Source organism: Argiope bruennichi, chromosome X2 (genome assembly GCF_947563725.1).
Source record: "Argiope bruennichi chromosome X2, qqArgBrue1.1, whole genome shotgun sequence".
Taxonomy (NCBI): domain Eukaryota; kingdom Metazoa; phylum Arthropoda; class Arachnida; order Araneae; family Araneidae; genus Argiope; species Argiope bruennichi.
Genome location: NC_079163.1, coordinates 1307893 through 1328448, shown reverse-complemented (window position 1 = coordinate 1328448; position 20556 = coordinate 1307893). Strand labels below are relative to the sequence as shown.

The window sequence follows — 20556 nt, the reverse complement described above, 5'->3', positions numbered from 1 at the left end:
TCTGGAAAAAAAAATCCCTGTATTTTCCCTGTACATATAAGAGAAAATTCGTGAATAGCATTCATGTGCTAGTTATAATGGAATAACAATGTTCCATAGTTTTAAGGAGTAGAAAAAGAAAAGTTCCTCAATAAATGTGGATTAAAATCAGATGCAGTTTTTAAAGTAGTAAAATTTTTGGACATGCGTTCATATAATTTTTATAATATTCTTCATAAATATAAAACACTCAGCTAAAACGCCCCTCCCCTTTTTTTTTTCAGTTTCAGTATCTCCTCTAGTAATCAAGTAGTTTGTAGTCATTATTCCAATATCGGTATTTTCTCTCAGCCTTAGAGTTTTATATTCATCAAGCTCTATCAAAAGTAAGTGTCTAATGTTTTTATTTTTTTCATTATGCTACTTCTGATAATGTTTTTCATTAACTGTTTAACAGAAATGAAAAGGTTTTCATATAAGAAAGACGCTATTGATTTAGATGTCTGAGTATTTTTAAGAAATGCTGAAGAATATTAGCAATGTAAAAGAAAGTAATTTTATCAGAACCAATTTATCCTGACAAGCATTTACAATACTATCACTCGTGCAAATCCAGGAAAGGTTCGTTATTATTATTATTGAAATCTGTATTTCTTTATGTTATCAAAAACCTTTACAGTACTTTGGCAAACACCGATATTTTCTACCCAATGAAAAGAACAAAAATTCAGAAGAGCCAGTAACTGCCAGGAAATCGGCACGTCTAGCTGGATTATTTTTAAATACTCTATACATTGCTCTTAGAATAACACCTGCTTTCCATTCAGTAGATTTGCGTTCATACTGAAATGCTCCATGGATTATGTGTAGTCCACAAGTACTTAAATCTAAAATTTTACAGTTATTTTCACACGGAAGTTCTATGACATATTTAAAAATTTTTAAATTTACACTTGGTCCATCCATACTAATTTGTAAAAGTAATTGCATGTCCAAACTTAATATAACTTTAAAATTCTCAAACAATTCTTGAGCAGTGGTATGAATTAAAAATATTGAATTCTAATATCTTACAATAAAATCCTTTCGGTATTTTTATGAAATGTGGTTCAAAACTTTGTCAAAGTAAATTACAATTTTTTACAAGATTTCTTATTAAGTTGTTGAAAAAACGGAGCTAATCCATAACAAATAATGTATCTCTGTATGACCTTAAGTACATTTTTTTGCTATTTCACTATCAGTGAACATATGTGAATATATTTCCATTATATCACTGAATGTATAAATGACGAATGTGACACAACAAGTTATAATGCCCATAAAAGATCAGCTTTAAATTATTGTTTCTGAAAACTAAAGTGTTAGAAATCAGCTTATTTTCGAACATCAAATTTGACTTTTGAAACTTGGCATATCATTTTCTCCTGCATTCCTTTTAGATACAAAGTCCAATATGAATTATGACTTTTTTTAACTGGCACGCAATTTTGTATGTTTTTCTCTTTTGACATGACTAATATATACCTGTTTTCTCGTATTACTTATTACTTAAGCTTATTATGGTTTTACAATACGAACAGTACCGGGCTACCGCGATGTAAATACATCTTATGGGCCTGGAACAGCCGAGAAGGGAGAAAAACAAAGCGATCGCTGCTTTTCGCTAACCAGGTTGTTTACATTCCTTCTCATGCTGTTGTTTTAAAACAATATGGTTTACATATTTTATAATTTTAATGATTTAATCATTTTACGCAGATTTCAACATAGAAAAAACATAAAATGATAAGTAATTTTTTTCCCCCAAAATCACTTTGAAGCATTTAAATTTGCAGAAAAAGTTGATTCTACGAAATAATTTAAAAATTATTTACTTAATAAGAATTCTCTAGGCAAATATAAAGGCAGTTTTTGATAACTTTTATAAAAATTAAATATTTTAAAATTTGTTAAAAATACTTAACAATGCCTTTATTTGGATGCGACAGTTTTCACTTATAAATATCAAGTAAAGATTTCTTTACAACAAAACTTGTTATAAGTAACATTAATTTTTTGGATGAAATATGAATTTTATACATCATTTCGCAAAAGAAACTCCAGTTCATGAAGGGTGTATCCAGAAAGACAAAGCTCATATTATTTTGAATGTAATTTCAGTTTGTAATTAGGATTTTTTTTTTGTCTAATTTTATTCAATAGAAATACAAAAGATGCAACCACAAAATTATCAGTAACTTCGAAATCTGCACCCTACCAGGATCAGATTGTTTTACTTTTAAAATTTAATTATTCTATTAAGATTTATTAATGAATAATTAATTTTTTACATTAATAAAAAATTAGTTAAAAAATTTAATTTTTAAAAACAGTTATACGTTCAAATTAACAAAACATTTCTGAAGGACATTTTCCCATGCTATTTATCTATTTATTTCAACCAGGAATAGCATGCCAATTTTTCTATTTATATATTCATTGAATAAACTCCCTCTCCTCCCCCCTGAAAAAAAAAGAACAATAGAAAGCCTGCCAACAAAAAAGTAATATGAATTGAAATGACATAAAATATTTTTAATGTTTAATAATCATTTTAAGTTATAATTTTAACAATTAATCATTAATAGATATAATATTTAAGAAGTTAAATACAACTGAATTTTCTGTATTAAATGCAACTGAGAATTTTGAAGACACATATACTAATTAAAAACAATTGTGTTAACTTTATTTAATAATAGAAAAATTCCTTATTATATTAATCCTGTTTTTCCTGGCAATTAAAAATCGCGCCGAACGGTTACTTTTGCATTTTAATGATCGAAGTACCTCTCCTTACAATTGTGATTTTAAGATGTATGAATTGGAAGCAGCATTATCTAAGATCCACGATACCAGTCCCGGGCTAGATGGAATCGCATATAATAAGATTCGCCATTTGTATACAATTTCTCTTTCGAGTCTGTTACTGATATTTAACAGAATTTGGATTGAGCAAAGGTACCCTCCACAATGGCACGAAGTTATTGTGATTCCAATCTTAAAAACTGATAAAAATTCATCGACCTCTCTGAACTACAGGCTTTGATCTTTGGCTACTTTCTTTGACAAATTATCTTTGTAAGATCTTTGAGCACATGGTCAATGTTCGCTTTATGCATGAATTGGAGAAACAAGAAGGCATCTCTCCGCTGCAGGGTAGTTCCCGCAGAGGTAGATCTACTTTTGATAACCTCGTTTTACTGGAAAACCAGATACACAACACATTTGTTAGGAGGAACCACCTTGTCTTCATATTCTTCAATACTGAGAAAGCATATGACCGTGCATGGCGCTACGGCATACTTTCTACAATTTTAAACTTTGATTTTAGGGGAAACTTGCCCTGCTTTTTAATGAACTTCTTTTTTTTTTAATCTCATTGAACATTTCGCATTTGCTGGCAACTTTTATTCTGATTCTTTTATTCAAGCTGAGGGAGTTCCACAGGAAGTATCTTCAGTGTCACATGTTTTATAGTTCATCTGAGTCAAGTTTTATTTGTTTTACCGCCATCTGTTCAGGGAACTCTTTATGTTGATGATCTGCAGATCTTAAGCCAAGGTAGAAATATGAATCTCACTGAGCGACAATTACAAAATGCAGTTAATAAGTTGATAGTTTGTGCAACAACAATGGGCACGCAATCTCTCCTGAGAAGAGTAGGTGCATTCACTTTTGGCGGATGAGAACTATTCACTCGGATCCGAATATTTATATTCGAAATATACTTATTCCTGTGGTGAGTGAAATATGGTTTTTGGGAGAGATTCTCAATCGGAAGTAATCCTTCTTTTCGCATATTTTACATCTGCGGAAGAAGTACGTGAAACATTAAATATACCGAAGGTGCAGTCCAGAACTTCTTGGGTTGTCGATCGGACCTTCCTACTACATATTTACGAAGCAGTAATTCTTTTCCGGATCGACTTCCTGTATGGTGTACAGTTCTGCACACAATTCTATTTTGCGACATTTGGATTCACCACTCAACGATAAGGATCAGCTCAGGAGCGTTTCGTACCTCTCTTATTGATAGCCTATATGTTATATATCACCATCTACCTCTTTATTTAAGAAGAAAGAAAATATCTATTTTATCATTTCCGAATGAAGTCTTCCAAAGCACCCAATTTACCACATGACATAGCCATGTGGCCTTTGTAGACTTTAGAACGCTCAACGCTCTCATGTTCTTCCTTTTAGTGACAGAGTCAAAATAATCTTACATTAATAATGTTTGCATTGGATCGCTTTTTTTTTTTTTTTTCGTTTCTACCCTGGGATACCCCACGATTTTCATTTTTAAATCCCTTTTCAGGATTCGATAATTCATCAGTTTCTCATATAGTTTTCCAACAGTTGTTTTTATATCATCGCTACCGGAATTCTGCTTTCGTGGCAATTTTCATGGATGGCTCAAAATCAAATGGTCATGCCGGTTGTGACATAATTTTTCCATCTGATACATTAAGCTATCTTCGACATAATTACTGTTCTGTATTTACTGCTGAAATGATGGCTATTTTCTGTGCTCTTCAGAAAATTTCACCATCTTCTCAGCGTAATTTTATTATTTATATGGATAACATGAACGCCATGGAAAAACTCTCTCACTTTAATAATCGGATGTATCCGATTGCTAATCAAAATTTTTTTACATTGAATCTTCTGATACTGGAAGGTAATAATATCCCCTTTTGCTGGGTTCCTAATCATATTGCCATCTCTGGAAACGAAATAGCAGATTCTTTTGCTAAATATGCATAATCTTTTCTACAACATGGGCGTCCATACTGCGATGTCAAGAGGTTCGTAGAGCATCTCATTTTTTCTACTTAGCAATTAAAATGGGACCTGTAGATAAACAATAAATTGCACTCAGTCAAGCCGACCATTGATATATGGTCTAGAGAGACATGAGAGTGATGTAAAATTATCTCACCTCCGTATAGGACATATATACATTTGATTTTTGGCGAGAGGGAACTAGTTTGTGCTATGTGCTGTGTTGATTTTAGTGTCTACCACATTTTAATTGAATGCTATAATTTCAATTCTCATCATGTTCGTTTCTATAATTTATCATCCTTATCCTTAACGGACTAGCTGGGTGAACACTTCCGAATATTTTTAACTTTTTAAAATTAGTTTGAGTTTATACTTGCATATAGTAGCTTTACAGGGTTACCGCTCAAATCTGGAAAAAAAATTCCCTCTGTTTTCCCTGCACATATATTCAAGAAACGAGAAAATGCACAAATAGCTCTCATGTGCTAGTTATAATGGAATATGGTTTTAAGGAGTGGTAAAGCAAGGAAAGAAAGCAACAGTTTAACATTATTCAAAATAATAGCATATTAAAAGAAGGTTAATATTTACATACAGAAAAAACAATTTATTTTTATGTATTACCTAGAATTTTTATGTATTACCTAGCAAGACAAAATGTATATATTAAGGGTAGGGATATTACCTCTTATGCTCTTTAATTGTAAATCACACAAAATTAAGGATTCGGGTGAATAAAATACAAAACATTTTTGTTATCATGATACAAATAATTTAATGATCACTTAACAAAAAACATTATAAGGCAAGATTTTTTTATTTATTTATTCATTTTTACCAATTTTTGAGAAGCTCAATATTTTCTAATATACTTTGAATAAGCTCACAGGTTGTAAAATAATAAACAAACCACTCAATAAACTCAAGTGTGGTAGACTAAACACCATCGCACTGCTTCTGCAGATTTAAGGTTGTTAATTCCGCCAGAGAAATGTATTCTATTCCTTAGCGCAGTTGCAGAAGTTTCGCGCATCTCATTAGCTACAATTCGGGAATTTCGTGGAAAAAGAACAACTGCCTCTCAAATCGAAATTGGAATTGGAATTATCTATACAGAAAAAAAGGGGAGAGAGAAAAGATGCGAGTTTCCGCATTACACAATCGCGAACGGTATTGTTTCGTTTTTGGAAGCTATGACTACGATCTTTTATACTTGCCATCTTTAGAGATCGGCATTATTTGGATGGGAAAAAAATAAATAAGAAACTCAAAATTCCCTGTATTTTCCTTGTTCTCCCGGTGGTGTGGCAACCCTGTTTTAACACTTTTATTATCATAAGTTTTTATCAGCATTATATCAGTTTCCATATTTGAATCATTTTACTTTAGTGTGAAATTTTAAAATTTCATATAATCATAGTAATGTTGAAATATTTAATGCATTTTTATCGCAGGTCGTTCTCATTTTTATTTAGCTGATTAGATCAAATATATCGAAAAATTACACCTTATTCTTGGCCCGGTACAGACTAATATTGCTCTTGCGCCAGTAAACTCTAATCACCACCACCATCAACAACTTCTTATTAAGACACAATCGTAAATATCAAAAATAATAAAATTGTTTTTCATACAATTAATTAAAAAAATTATTTAAAAAGACAGAGTACAGTACCATCCTTAATATTCATGTGAATACTTAAGACAATTTATCCCTTTTTTATAAACAATATTTTTCAAAATATAATACACTCGAAATTTTATACATTTTTTATAAAAAATGATTAACAATTTTCAAACGTCACTGGACGAAAACTTTAACATAAAAATACATTAAAAAAAGTTTTTCATAAAAAGCAAAAGAAAATTATGACAAAAAATTTATCCTTGAAACGATAATATAAAATCCGAATTATTTATATCATCAAAATGCGTGTGTCTACTACAACGAGCAGTCTAACACCAACATAATCTTAGGCTTAAAATGTACCTGCAATCAAAAAGTTATAACTCGGGAAAAACTGCAAATAAAGAGAAACAAAATGTTTTAAGTACTTACAGAGATAATACATGAATGTCAGAGATAATATATATTCTGTTCTATGTAATCCATTGGTAAACTAGAAACATTTGGATGAATTTTAAACGCAAAAGAGTTTCAGAATCCAAAACATGCGAGAGGTCACGCTGGTCTGCTGTAGGAAACTGACAGACCACAGTAGCGAACGGCCCATCGTTTATTCTCGAGCCGTAATAACGGAAAGGGTTAGAGTTCCAGGCCCATAAAACGATTTTATTGATTTCTCGGAAGTCCTGGCAGTACGCAGCAAACGGAATTTGCAGAACTTCTCTAACGTATTCAGCAGTCAAGATTCATATTTTTATCTATCCAATCTGTATTAAATACGGATTTTGAGCAGCTCATTGTTTTTAAAAAATATCTAATCTACTCTGATCAACTCAAAATTTCTTAAGTAATACATAAACTATTTAATAAACTCATACTCAATATTTTATGAGTGACACCACTGCGATGCTTCCACAAATTGAATGTTGCTATTCCGGCCACAGAAATTCTATTCTCTCAAGCAGTTACAGTAGTCTCGGGCATCCTTATTAGCTGCAATCCAGGAATCTTATGGAAAGAAAACAATTATCGTTGAAATCAAAATTAAATTAATCTATACAAAAGGGGAACGAGTAGGAGAGAAGTGAGTTTCCGCGATTATACAGCTGTTTCATTTTTGGTGCTATGGATACGATCTTTTATTCTTGCTATGTTCAGAGATCGGCATTTTTTAGATAACAAAAAGGAATCGTGGAACTTAAAATTCCCTGTATTTTCTCGGTTTTTATGGAAATTTTGAAATTTCCCTGTTTCTTTAAGAGGATTTTTAAGCTCTTAGATTTTTCTGGTTTTCCAGGTTCTTCTGAAGCCGTGGCAATTCTGATTTTTACCACAGTAAAACCAGCTTTGAAATTTTCAGTTTTAAATTATTATCTACTTTTAGTGAAATGGAGGGAGGGAGGGAGGATGATTATTTTCTTCGTCAATTTTTTGTCGTTTCCCTTAATGCCCTCGTGATCGAATCATAATGATAAAACGTAAGTTCACTTTTTTTTTTTTTACATGGTTGAAGTTTAAAAACAGTTTTTTCAATATCTCTAGTAAAATGCGGAAATTTGTGGAAATTCAAAAATGTCTGGATATTTAGAAAGAATCATAGTAGAAAAACTGATGGATGGTACAGCATTAAGCATTCATAGTTTTCTACAGCTGAAATGACAAGGTTGCCAGTTTGTACACTAAAATTTATAGAACACAAAGATATTCAATGTCTTTCCATGTATGGTCTACTGACAAACCTGCAAAGATGGTTAATGTTACAACCACAAGGGTTTCTTTGCTCAATTTCATATAGTCCTTAAGTTTAGGGCCTGAAACACTACATTTCACTCATAGCCGATATGAATTGCGAAAACAGCTTTCATGAGAAAAACATTCAATATTTATTCTAGAAAACCGATCATGCCTGGCATTTGGATATCTCCGAGTCTGGGGTATGCCATCAGTCTCATGGAATTGCTGCCTTTGGACTACATTGTATAAATTCAATGGGGTGCATTTGACTTGAAAAAGAACTTACCTCGACCAGAACCAGCTTCTATCCTTCATAGATAGCAACTGTTCACAAATTAAAACATGTTCACTTTATTCATATAAATTACCTATTTCACAAAAATATTTACATTTGGCTCCAAAGAATTTTTTTCTTCCGTTTTACACAAATATATTTACTTGTTTTAAGATGATATTTATCATTTTATGAACCGTCTCCTTTTGGTCCAAAATACTGCAGGACTGATTATGGAAATAGCGCATATACGAGATGTCCTAAAAAAGTGGAACAAGTTTTTACTTCGTTAAATGGCACTTAGGTATGTACTTCCGATAACAAAGTTTCATTAAATAAGGTGGGAAATTGCATGAAAATAATTTGACTTCTACAGAAGCAGATAATAAGAAAAATTACAATATTTAAATTTTAAAACGGCCCTTAACGGAAAAGCATCAGTGAGCAAAATGTTTTTCATACATTCATCTATGCAAACAGAAAGTTTCACGCTTCTAAATACACAATTTGCACACATATACTTATTTTTAAATTTAGAAGGAATAATTAGAAATTTAAACAAAAAATAAATATTTCCGAAAGTGACAATTTGTTCAATACAGAAAAATTGTTTTATGTAAATATTTGTCTAGTAGTGTATCACCAAAACATAATCGCCTCAAAGAAATTTCTTAATCAAACATAATTTTTTTTTCACTTTGATTGATAGACAGTTGATCTTCCAACTTTATAAAAAAGGGAAGAGAAATTGAACATTTAGGATAGCTTACAGAAGTATTGGATTGCCGTGTAAGAAGATAAGATTCTTGTCTCGTACTTGTGTTCTATATTATATATATTGTGTGTGTGTGTGTGTGTGTGTAATGATATTTTAACTCTAATTTCAATTTAATTAATTTTCATAATAACTTCATCTTAATTTAGCCCATAGTAACTTCATTCTAAAATATTCTCTTATTTCGTGATCCAATTCCACTGTCTCTACTTAATTAATTCAAGAGAAGCTTTGTTAAATTGTTGAATCAGCTAAAATCTAACTTTCCCACACACTACGCGTGAAGAGATAACATACCGCTGATCAAGCAAATTCTTTTTTAAAATCTCCCTGTGTTTCCCCTACCTTGTCCACCCGTTTAATGAAAATCCCTATCGAAATCTCATAATACATTAGCACTGTAAAGAAATATTTTCCCTATCAAAATCATAGGTTATATAAGACCAGGGATAAAATGTCCAAGAGCTTTTTCCTCATTCCTTTCTGTGTCGTTCTGTGTGCTCGTCGCTTGTACATATGCTTGCTTCTTCAAAATGAAATAAAACGACATCACGAAATTAAAAGTATCTTCATTGTCTTCAAACTGCCTCATGCATCACAACAAATAATATTGCATATTATATATATATATATATATATATATATATATATATATATATATATATATATATATATATATATATATATATATATATATATATATATATATATATATATATATATATATATATATATATATATATATATATATATATATATAATTATATATATATATATATATATTCAGTAACAATGAAGTTTGGACATGCTATGCTATTTATGCTGTATGTCGGTCTAATTGTGGAAGAATACAAACGTTGTTTTTCGAATTCTAGGTCTTCTCTGTCAGAAATGAGTTTATAGAAATGTTTAACGATTATAATAAACTGCAGCATTCTTTGTTTCCAGGAAAGGAAAGGGGTCAATGAGACAGGATTCATGTGATGCAGGAATTAACATATTGGCATATTTTTCGAATAACCATCATGCTAGAGTAAAAACAGTCAAACCAAAATTCAATATTCTAAACTCGACACCGTAGAGATTATTTCAATGTAATAAATGTCAGCCATATAGTATTCGTACAGTCCCTATTATAGCAGTCACAAAGAATTTTATAATTGAGTCCTACCTTAGCTAAAATCAAATTCTTCATTTCTAAGAAGTGCAAATTGGAAAGGTAAATATTGTTTTAATCGAAACAGAAACATAAATACATAAAACTATAACTTTAGAAACGGTAAAAATCTTTTTTCCGTACAAGAAGTTCATCACCAGAGGTAAATTTATATAAATGCAATTCTGTAATTCCTATAATGGCATGGCATTTTTTGAAATTCTTTGTTGCTTTCATTTTGTGCAACAATATGATATTCAGTTAGTCTTGTTTGGCATTAAATTTCAACTAAGGCATGAATTGGATTCGGCGATCTTTGGCTTCTTTAAGTCACAAATGATGAATTCGACCGCAAATGCGTCAGTATTTTAAAAATAATAACTGTGCAGTTGTCGAAGTGATTCATGTTGAGCAAGTGTTTAAGCACTTCAAGTAACGGAGCAACCATCCATTCTTTAAAAATTAATGAAAGTTAATAAATACATTTTTCATCCTGCCTTTTTAATGAGTTTGATATGTATGATTGAAAATAAAAACAAAAGCCTAGCAGAAACGCTAGTCACAGGTATGGATAAATGAATTAATTCAATAAATTTGACTTTAATATTTAAGCCAGTTTTATAGAGAGGCGCATATGATTTTATGGCCTTAAAAGACGATTGTAATTAAAATATTCTACATTTTCAACAATATACTTTTTTTTCTCAACAATATAATATTCAACAATATATTTTTTCACTAAGAGGGCTATATAAAAATTTAATTTTTCTAATTTTCATGTCCCTTTGCAGAAGCCAAATTTTTTTTTTATACACTTGAGCATTTATTTGACGAAACTTTATAACTGGAAATATATGTTTAATTCCAATAGTTAAAAAAATTGTTCAATTTTTTTAGGACACTCTGTATATCTATGCTATAAAGACAGAATAAATATACTTGATAACTGCACTCAAGTACTTTTTGTTCAAATTCATTCTGTTGCTATATCACAAGGGCAACAGCAGAAAAAAATTTTAATATGCCCGATTAAGAGAAAAACTCTTTCAATGCCAATATATGCGCTTATAATTCACAGAACCGGATAGATAATTTTATTTAAAAAAATAAATAAATAAATAAAAATAGGTGCTCTATTCCTGATTTGATAATTATTCTATTTTGTTGAGTACAAATTTTTTGTCGATAAAATTATTTTCTAGTATTAATACAGTGATATATAGGAAAATATATTTTTACAGTGTAAAATAGTTAAAGGCAGATGCATACCAGATATTTTTAACAGTTTGCTTTGTGGAACAGAACTGCCGTAATAAAAAAATGGCCGCACTGATTTGCATCAGTCACAATTTTTACTCAATAGATATTAGATAGTTAAAAGAAATAGGAATCTCTCAAAATTATGAAAACAAAAGAATTTATAAGCTTTCAAAGGAGAAGACACATATTATGTGCAATCAATTAATAATGAGTTAGAAAATTCTTCACAGCAAGTATTTAATGAAAACACAAAAGCATTGTCTGAAGCATTCATCCCATTATGACACTAAGAAAAGAATATCATGCTTGTAGAAAACCTTTATCTGCTTCGCTGTTTCAATTAATTGTGTACACAATCTTTATCTCCATCATTCTTTTAAAACCATTGTTCCTGCAATATTTTTTAAAGCTCATTATAAGCGTGAAAGTCAATGCAAAAATATCTGAAGTATAGGGGATTAGGAATAATTTAGAATTTCCCACTATAACTTCTACAGATACTGCTCTTTTTGCGTTGACTGTATGTAAACTAGCACTCTCATGAAACAGAGCGGCAAAACAAAGTTTTTAAAGCCGATCGCTTTAGTTAACTTCATTAACATTTACAGATACCGCCGAGGTATATACGACACGAAAGTATAGGGTGGCTATAATTGAAATGCCCAATTCAAACCCCCTCTAGAACCCGCTCTACCTATCGGATTTTGATGAAACGTGGCATATACGTTATATGAGCTATGGGGAATAAAATTTGTGCAATAAAAATAGTTAAAACTCTGACCACCAGACGGCCCTTAAAAAAAAATCCTAATACAAATTAGTCAAACTTATAAAGAGACTTGAGTAAGATCCCGAAAATCATTCTGCGTTCCTCTGTCATCTTATTATTCACGCTCTTCATCATGTTATTCATGTCCTTACAGAAGAAAGATCGAGCTTTACTCGTAAAACTGTTTTATCAAAACGGAGGCAATAGCTTAGCTGCTGTCAGGAAGAGAACAGAAACCGGTTGCGAATGAAACGATCTAAGTCGCTACTTGAAAGAGCCTCCAGTTCCAACTATTCTTCAGCAAATGCACGATCGGTGTCACGCGAGTTGAATCCGTGCTCAACAGCACGAAAAATTCTGCGATCCATTTTAAAATGGTATTCGTATAAGATGCACGTGGTGCAAATGCTGCCACCAAACACACTATGAATTTGTGCTTACCGATTTTTGGCGGGAATGGAAGTTGATGACGCGTGGCCTTGGCAAATTCTACAGTCAGATGAGGCGCACTTTTATTTAGATGGAACTGTGAATCAAAATTGCTGCAAATGGGGGTGCTTCACCTCCTAATGTCCTGCACCAACAACCACCTTATTCTGATTATGTGACTGCATGATGTGGATTTAGTGCTGACTTTATCCTAGGGCCATAAAAAAAATTCTCATTCCTGAAGGTTCCAAAGCATGCTCTGTCACGAGCGCATTGTACAGTGAACTCCTACTACATCAGGTCATTCCTGCTCTACAGGAATAGCATTATTTTCAGACCACTGTCTTAGTCCAAGATGGCGCAACTCCCCAAATTGGGCGCCATGTCAAAGAACTGCTTCGCGTTAACTTTGACGAGAATTGTGCAATATCCACAGCTTTTCCGAATGCCTGCCCTCCTCATACACCCGATTTAAATCCATGTGATTTCTAGTTATGGGAATTCCTAAAAGACTGTGTTTATGGAGGAGGAATTAGGACTTTACCAGAATTGAGAGCCAGCATTACACGCCATGTTATTGAAATCCTTTGAGAGTTCCTTCGCACTACCATTGAACATGCCATAATGCGCTTTCAACACATAAATAATGTCAATGGAGCACACGCTGAGTACATTCTGAAATTAAATAAATTTGAATAATTCTGATAGATTTTTTTGCCCTTCTTTAGATGCCACAATTCCCCTTTGTGCTCAAAATTTGAACTTTTTTGTTGTTGTTGAAGAAATTCTTTCCCCATGGCTCATATAACGCATATTCTTAATTTCATCAAAATCCGATAGGCAGAGTGGGTTCTAGAGGGACATGAATAGGGTCACTTTAATTATAACCACCCTACATGTTAAAGAGTCTTATTATTAAGGAATCCTTATTAATTGGTCCTGAAAAGTCCTTGTTCACACGATGGACATGAAAGATTCAGATACTTTCTAAAACAAGTATTTACAAATGCTGAAACGGATTTAAAAAAAAATATATTCAAGAATTCATTATAAAATGGCAAGGCATAACAATTGTGATCATGATTTAAGGAAGAAATGATCATAGAATGAAAGTTTATTTTGCATTACAATAATAAACACAGTATTAATAAAATAACTTAATCTATCTATACTTATATAAAGCTCAATGTGTGTGTGTTGGCGCTCTACATGCCAGACCATTTGACCTACAGCTACCAAATTTGGTACATGTATAGCTTCGAGGTCGGGAATGTGCAGTTGGGGTCCCTTTTTTAAAATTTTTAATTAGAATTTTAATTAGTAATTAAAAACTAACTTTCATGCCAAAAAAAATCTTCATTTCCCCACCGTCAAATGAGTAAGGCTTCAAATTTTCCCCCACGTTAATACGGTAGGCTTAATATTTTTCGACCGATTATTTCAAACGATTCTGTTTATTTTCTTAAAGTTTGAAGCATTTAAAATTAAAAATTGTTAATTAATAGATCTTTCAGATTCATTCTCAAGAACTTTTGAATTAAAATAAAACAGAATAAAGGAAATTAAAAATTTCTAATCTGCATAGAGTTACCCCAACTGGCGTAGAAAAATTCACGCATTTGCGCTACCATAATGGGCGTTGAAAATTCACGCATGCGCATTGTGTCCTGATTGTTTACATTTATTTTCAACGGATGCGGACTTGATTTAAATTATTTTTAGGTTAGTTGCATACTTTTGTAATTAAATTGTATTTATGTTAGTTAGTTATTTTTTGTATATGCTTATAGTTTTAAGTCCATCGTTTTTTTAAGTAGTTTTTTTAAACCTGTTTTTGACCGATTATTTCAAACGATTCTGTTTATTTTCTTAGTATTTGTTGCAATTAAAATTAAACATTGTTAATTAATCGATCTGCTCATGGTGAATCTGAGAAAAAAATTTTGACAAATTCTTGAGATATTACATAAATTAAGATTTAATTTAGTGCCGATAAAGTTTAAATGCTCACTGACTCTGTTTTCAGTAATCATAATATAAAAAAATAGTTTGTTTCAGTAAAAAATAGTATTATATTAATTGTAGATTAATCACTTTCACTTTAATTTAAAATATAAATTCGACGAAGCTAACAGAAAAAAAGAGAGATACATATTACATTCTGACTGAAGGCCTTTATAATATTATGAGTGAATTATATGATTATCAAAATTTGAAGTTTTAAAATATTTTGATGAAGAAGCTATTAAAGTAGGAGTTACATAAAATATTTAATTATTAAAATTTTAACGAGCATTAAGATTGGCGAACCGGCTGGTCGCCAAAGGCAGCTGGTACTTATATAAAGCTCAATGTGTGTGTGTGTGTACTCTACAGGCCAGACCGTTTGACCTACAGCTATAAAATTTGGTACATGTATACCTTGGAGGTCGGGAATGTGCCCCTGGGGTCCCTTTTTTGAATTTTTAATTAGAATTTTAATTATTAATTAAAAACTAACTTCCTCGCCAAAAAAATCTTTTCAATTTCCCCACCGCTAAATGAGTAAGGCTTCAGTTTTTTTTCCCACTATACTGAGGCTAGGCTTAAGATTTTTCGGCATATTATTTCAAACGATTCTGTTTATTTTCTTAATGTTTGATGCATTTAAAAATAAACATTGTTAATTTATCGATCTTTGAGATTCATTCTGAAGTACTTTTGAATTAAAATAAAACACAATAAAGGAAATTAAAAATTTCTAATCCGCATAGCGTTACCCCAACTGGCGTAGAAAAATTCATGCATTTGCGTTACCGTAACTGACGTTGAAAATTCAGGCATGCGCATTGTCTTCTGATTGTTGACAATTATTATCAACGGATGCGGGCTGGATTTAAATTACTTTTAGGTTCGTTGTATGCTTTTGTAATTAAAATGTATTTATGTTAGTTATATATTTTTTGTATATGCTTATAGTTCTATGTACATTGTTTTTTAAGTAGTTTTTTTAAAATCTGCTTTCAACGGTTTATTTTAAACGATTCGTTTTATTTTATTTGTGTTTGATGCATTTAAAATTAAACATTGTTAATTAATCGATCTGCTCATGATGGATCCGAGAAAATTTTGTTGACAAATTCCTGAGATATTACATAAATTAAGAAAGATATTCTTTAGTGTCCATAAAGTTTAAACGCTCAGTGACTCTATTTTCAGCAATCAGATTATAAAGAAAATGCTTTGTTTCAGTAAAAAACATTATTATATTAATTGCAGATTAATCCTTTCCACTTTAATTTAAAGCATAAATTCTACGGGAGCTAATAGAAAATTAGAGAGATACATATTACGTTATGACTGAAGGCATTTATAATATTATAAATGAATTATATGACAATCAAAATTTGAAGTCTTAAAATATTTTGATGAAGAAGCTATTAAAGTAGGAATAGCATAAAATATTTAATTATTAAAATTTTAACGAACATTAAGAATGGCGAACCGGCTGGTCGCCAAAGGCGGCTCGTAAATAATAAGTATAATAACCTGTGATAAATTTTTTCTTCAATGGTTCCTGCTGTCATTAATCGATAAATCGTGACTTGCTTATTCTGTCCAATCCTCCATGCTCGTTCACGTGCTTGGACATCAGTACTGGGATTCCAATCGGGATCATACAGAATAACTCTGTTTGCACCGGTTAAATTCACACCAAGACCTCCAACTCGAGTAGTCAATAAAAAGACAAATATGTTGGAATCCTAGAAAAATTACAAAATTTTAATTTTAATGAAATATAGAAATTAAAATATTTAAGCAATGATCGTATATTTTCAAGTAATTAAAGTACAAAGCTTACTTTTATACTACCCCTTTCATTTAAAAACTAACCTACAGATTTTAATGATGACCAATATATTAGATGAAGTTGGAATTCACAATATAGTACTTTACACTAGATACGATAACTTTAAAATATATCTATATTATATATATATATTGCCTACAGAAATTTTAATGCACTCACAGAATTAAACTTTTCCACTGCAGGTTGTCGGGATGAAATTGAAGTGGAACCATCCATTTTCATGTAGGTATAGTTTTTGCTTTTAACAAAAATTTCAAAAATTTGCAACATCTGCAAAATATCAAAATAATTATTATGATGGAAAACACTAATTTAAATACAAATACACATTAATATAAGTTAATTTTTTTTACCTGTCTACTCTGAGTAAACAAAAGAACTCTGTGACCTTGTTTGTGCCATAACCGCAGCAAAGCTTCAACAACAATCATTTTGCCCGATCTTTTGTAATACCCGTAATGTTCTTCTTCTGATAGTTGACTTATATCAGTATCTTTAAATATTTTTGGACCACCATCAAATATATCAGGATGATTACAAATCTTCCTAAGATTAACCAAACCAACAAAAACCTATATCAAAAAGTGGAATTCATTAAATAATTCAAAACAAATTAAAGTCTATAACTTCCAAAAAGTACTTCATTTTTATTTAGATATCTGATTCTCTTATTTGCCATGGTTTAACTCTCAAGTATAGAGCAAACAGTTATTTCTGATCAATATTCAAACATTTTTATGCAATCTCATTTGGTTAGCAGTACTTGAAATTAAATTAAGCACATCCTTAAATGAATCTTAACAAAATATGCATTAAAGACATAGCATCAACAAAAAGCAGAATGGGCCTTCAGCAATGTTATGAAGATATAAAAGACAGACATTAAAACAACGATCCCAGGAGATTACATACAAGAAAACGCAAAAATAAGTTCACAACATTAATAAAGAAGAAAAATTAATAAAATATTCATAGTTAAAAATCTTAACTCCACATTTAGCTAATTAATAATTGACAAAAGTTTGATAACATATGAATGAAATGTAAAAAGATATTCAAAGAAATTTACAGATTTTTTTTTTCCCTGCAAATTTATTTGAAGTAACAAACTTTACACATACAGAGACACATGCAAAAAGAATTAAATAAGTAGCTTATAAATCCATATTTTTATAAACTTTTTTTGGGAGGAGCAGTATAGTTAAATTTGATTCTTGTGTTATAAAAACAACAATAAGAAGCAAAGCCTGACGGTTAGATTAAATTATGAAAACATATTATATTTGCTGAGGCTGGAAACACAAATTATTAATTGCTTTTATTATTAAATACATTATATCAGTAAAAATGGATACTAACTTGAAAAGAATGATGTCTTCAAAACGAAAATGTATAGTACCAGTCAAAAAAGTGTCTCAAGAAAATGTTTTTGGAACGCATTTTTTTCCAGTGTTATAAGAACATATTTTAAATTTCAGAGTCGAAATTAATTGACAATCCCGTGTTTTTTAATGTACTGAAAACCTTATTACAAATAACTACAGTAATAATGAATATAGGTTTGAAAAATATGAAAGTTCATCACATTTGGAAGGATGTCTTTTTTTATCCACCAGTTTTATTTTAGGACGTTTCTATATAACGTTTTATTCAAATAAATTTCCTATTTTCTTGATAATAAAGGGTTTTCGTCTTGATAAGGTTTACTGTGAAAACATCCTAGCGAACACAATATGTCCGTATGTATATGTTACGGCCAAAGCCCGAAATACGGCCAGTTCGCGAATTGGCTGCAAATTGGTTGGCCAATTCGCGAACTGGCTAAGAGGTGTGGCCAAAGTCCGAAATACTTGCAATTAATATTGTATTTTCTACTTTGGCTGGCCATTTTGCGAAGTGGCCGGGAATCCTTGGCCAAATCCTGATGTGATAATCTGTACTCGTAAATAAAGCTCAATATGTGTGTGTGTGTGTGTTGGCGCTCTACAGTCCAAACCGTTTGACATACAGTTATCAAATTTGGCATATATATATCTTGGAGGTCGGAAATGTACACCGTGGAGCGACTTTTTAAAATTTTTAATTAAAAATAAAGCGTAATTTCGGCGTTTTGTCGCTATAACCAGAAAATAATACAGAACAAAATTAAAAAATAAATCAACTATTATTGATTTAATAAATAAAATTATTACTAATTTAATAAATAAAATTGTAATTTTCGGCAAGTGTCTGTATAAAAAAAAAAATGAAATAAGATATTTTCTGAAAAGTAAAAGGAGGAAAGGTTTTCTATGAGCTTTGACAATACCTATATAATTAATTCAATAAAACAATTTAATTTAAGGCAAACATAGTTTAATATACTTATAATCATTCTAATCAGCGACCCTCAGCTAATTTGGGGCATACATTCGCTAACAAAATGGTTTAAAGGAAATAAATAATTATATTTAATATAACTTTAGTCAATAAATGCTCCGATGAATCAAGAATTTTAAATTTTTACATAGGTTCTTTGCCCTTTGAATCATATTTAACAAAATATTCTTGAGACACCAATATTTTAAATAAAAAATTTTGAACTCCAACCAACTAAATCAATCCCTAAAACTGACTGATTTATGAAATTTCAATATCACTCTTCTATAAAAACAGGAGATTGTTAGACTACTTCACCGACTGTCACAATGAAGATACGCTTATCTTCTGCCCGGATTTCTCGACAGTGATTGGCCTGTGATTATGAAAATGTTGATTGTTCTAAAACTGATGCATAGAAACTCCATAAATCGGTCAGATTCATAGCAGAAGATAGGGACGTTTATTTATTTATTTAAAAGTTGAAGTGTCAAGAATATTTCACAGAATATGATTCCTTGGGACCAAAGGACTGTGTAAAATTTAAAATTCGTAATTTTTTCATAAGTTCATTTATTGACTGAATTAAAATAAAATATTTTTATTAGCATCATTTAAATCTATTGAAAGTAAAAAATTAATTTTACAATGAATCAGAGAAATTTTTGCTGAATAATTCTTTAATATATTATATAAATTATTCTGCAGTGCACTTATAATTTCACTGCCAAAGGACTCTGATTTTAATTTTCATATTTAAAAAAAGATATGGTTAGCTTCAATATAAAAAGCTTTTATATTGATTGCAGCTTAAAATTTCCACTTTAATTTAACATAGAAATTTTATGGATACTGACAGGACATTAGAGAAAGTAGTACAATGAACAGAACTGTTTAAGGCGTACATAAAAGTATGACTGAATCATATAACTACCAAAATATGAAGCTCAAAAATATTTTGCAGAAAAAGCTACTAAGAGAACAAATTACATTAATTGAAAATTTTAGCGATCATTAATACTGGCGAACCGGCTGGTCGCCAAAGGCGGCTAGTGGTAAATAAATATAATGACATTTATGTATAAAATATAAATAAAGTCATGTTGTAGGTAAAATTCGACAGATGGCGCCAACAAAGAAATGTCTTTAAATGATATTAATAACAAAACTATTTTTCCTTCATATTTGTTTTAATTAGCCCTTATATTTGTTATTTGTCTTTGCAAAAAAATTTCATATTTTTTGAGGCGATATTTCGAGAGACAATGTGATCTGGGATCTTTAACATTAGGTCCATGGAGCAGAAAAAGACTAAGGATCACCCTTAAAGGCAATTGAAAACTGAATACTCTATTTGCCTTTGTATTCATACACGATACGCAACGCCTTTGTTCAAGATATAATTCGTTCATTTTGACGGGCGCAAATCTAATCTTCACACTATCACGTTGTTACAGTATATACGTTCACTGAATAATTTCTATTATGGCTTTAATATGAGAACAGAATAAC

General features: G+C 30.7%; 1 protein-coding gene across 2 annotated transcripts in view; it reads right to left on the bottom strand.

Annotated features, from left to right (window-relative positions):
• Positions 1 to 20556, bottom strand: part of LOC129960511 (DNA excision repair protein ERCC-6-like) — a 193959-nt gene that overhangs the window by 36392 nt on the left and 137011 nt on the right. For both annotated transcript variants that reach the window (XM_056073988.1, XM_056073987.1), the window contains 3 exons: positions 17040 to 17258; positions 16846 to 16956; positions 16365 to 16579 (listed from right to left, as the gene is read on the bottom strand). In XM_056073988.1, coding sequence (XP_055929963.1) covers positions 16365 to 16579; positions 16846 to 16956; positions 17040 to 17258 — 545 coding nt within the window. The remainder of the gene's footprint in view (positions 1 to 16364; positions 16580 to 16845; positions 16957 to 17039; positions 17259 to 20556) is intronic.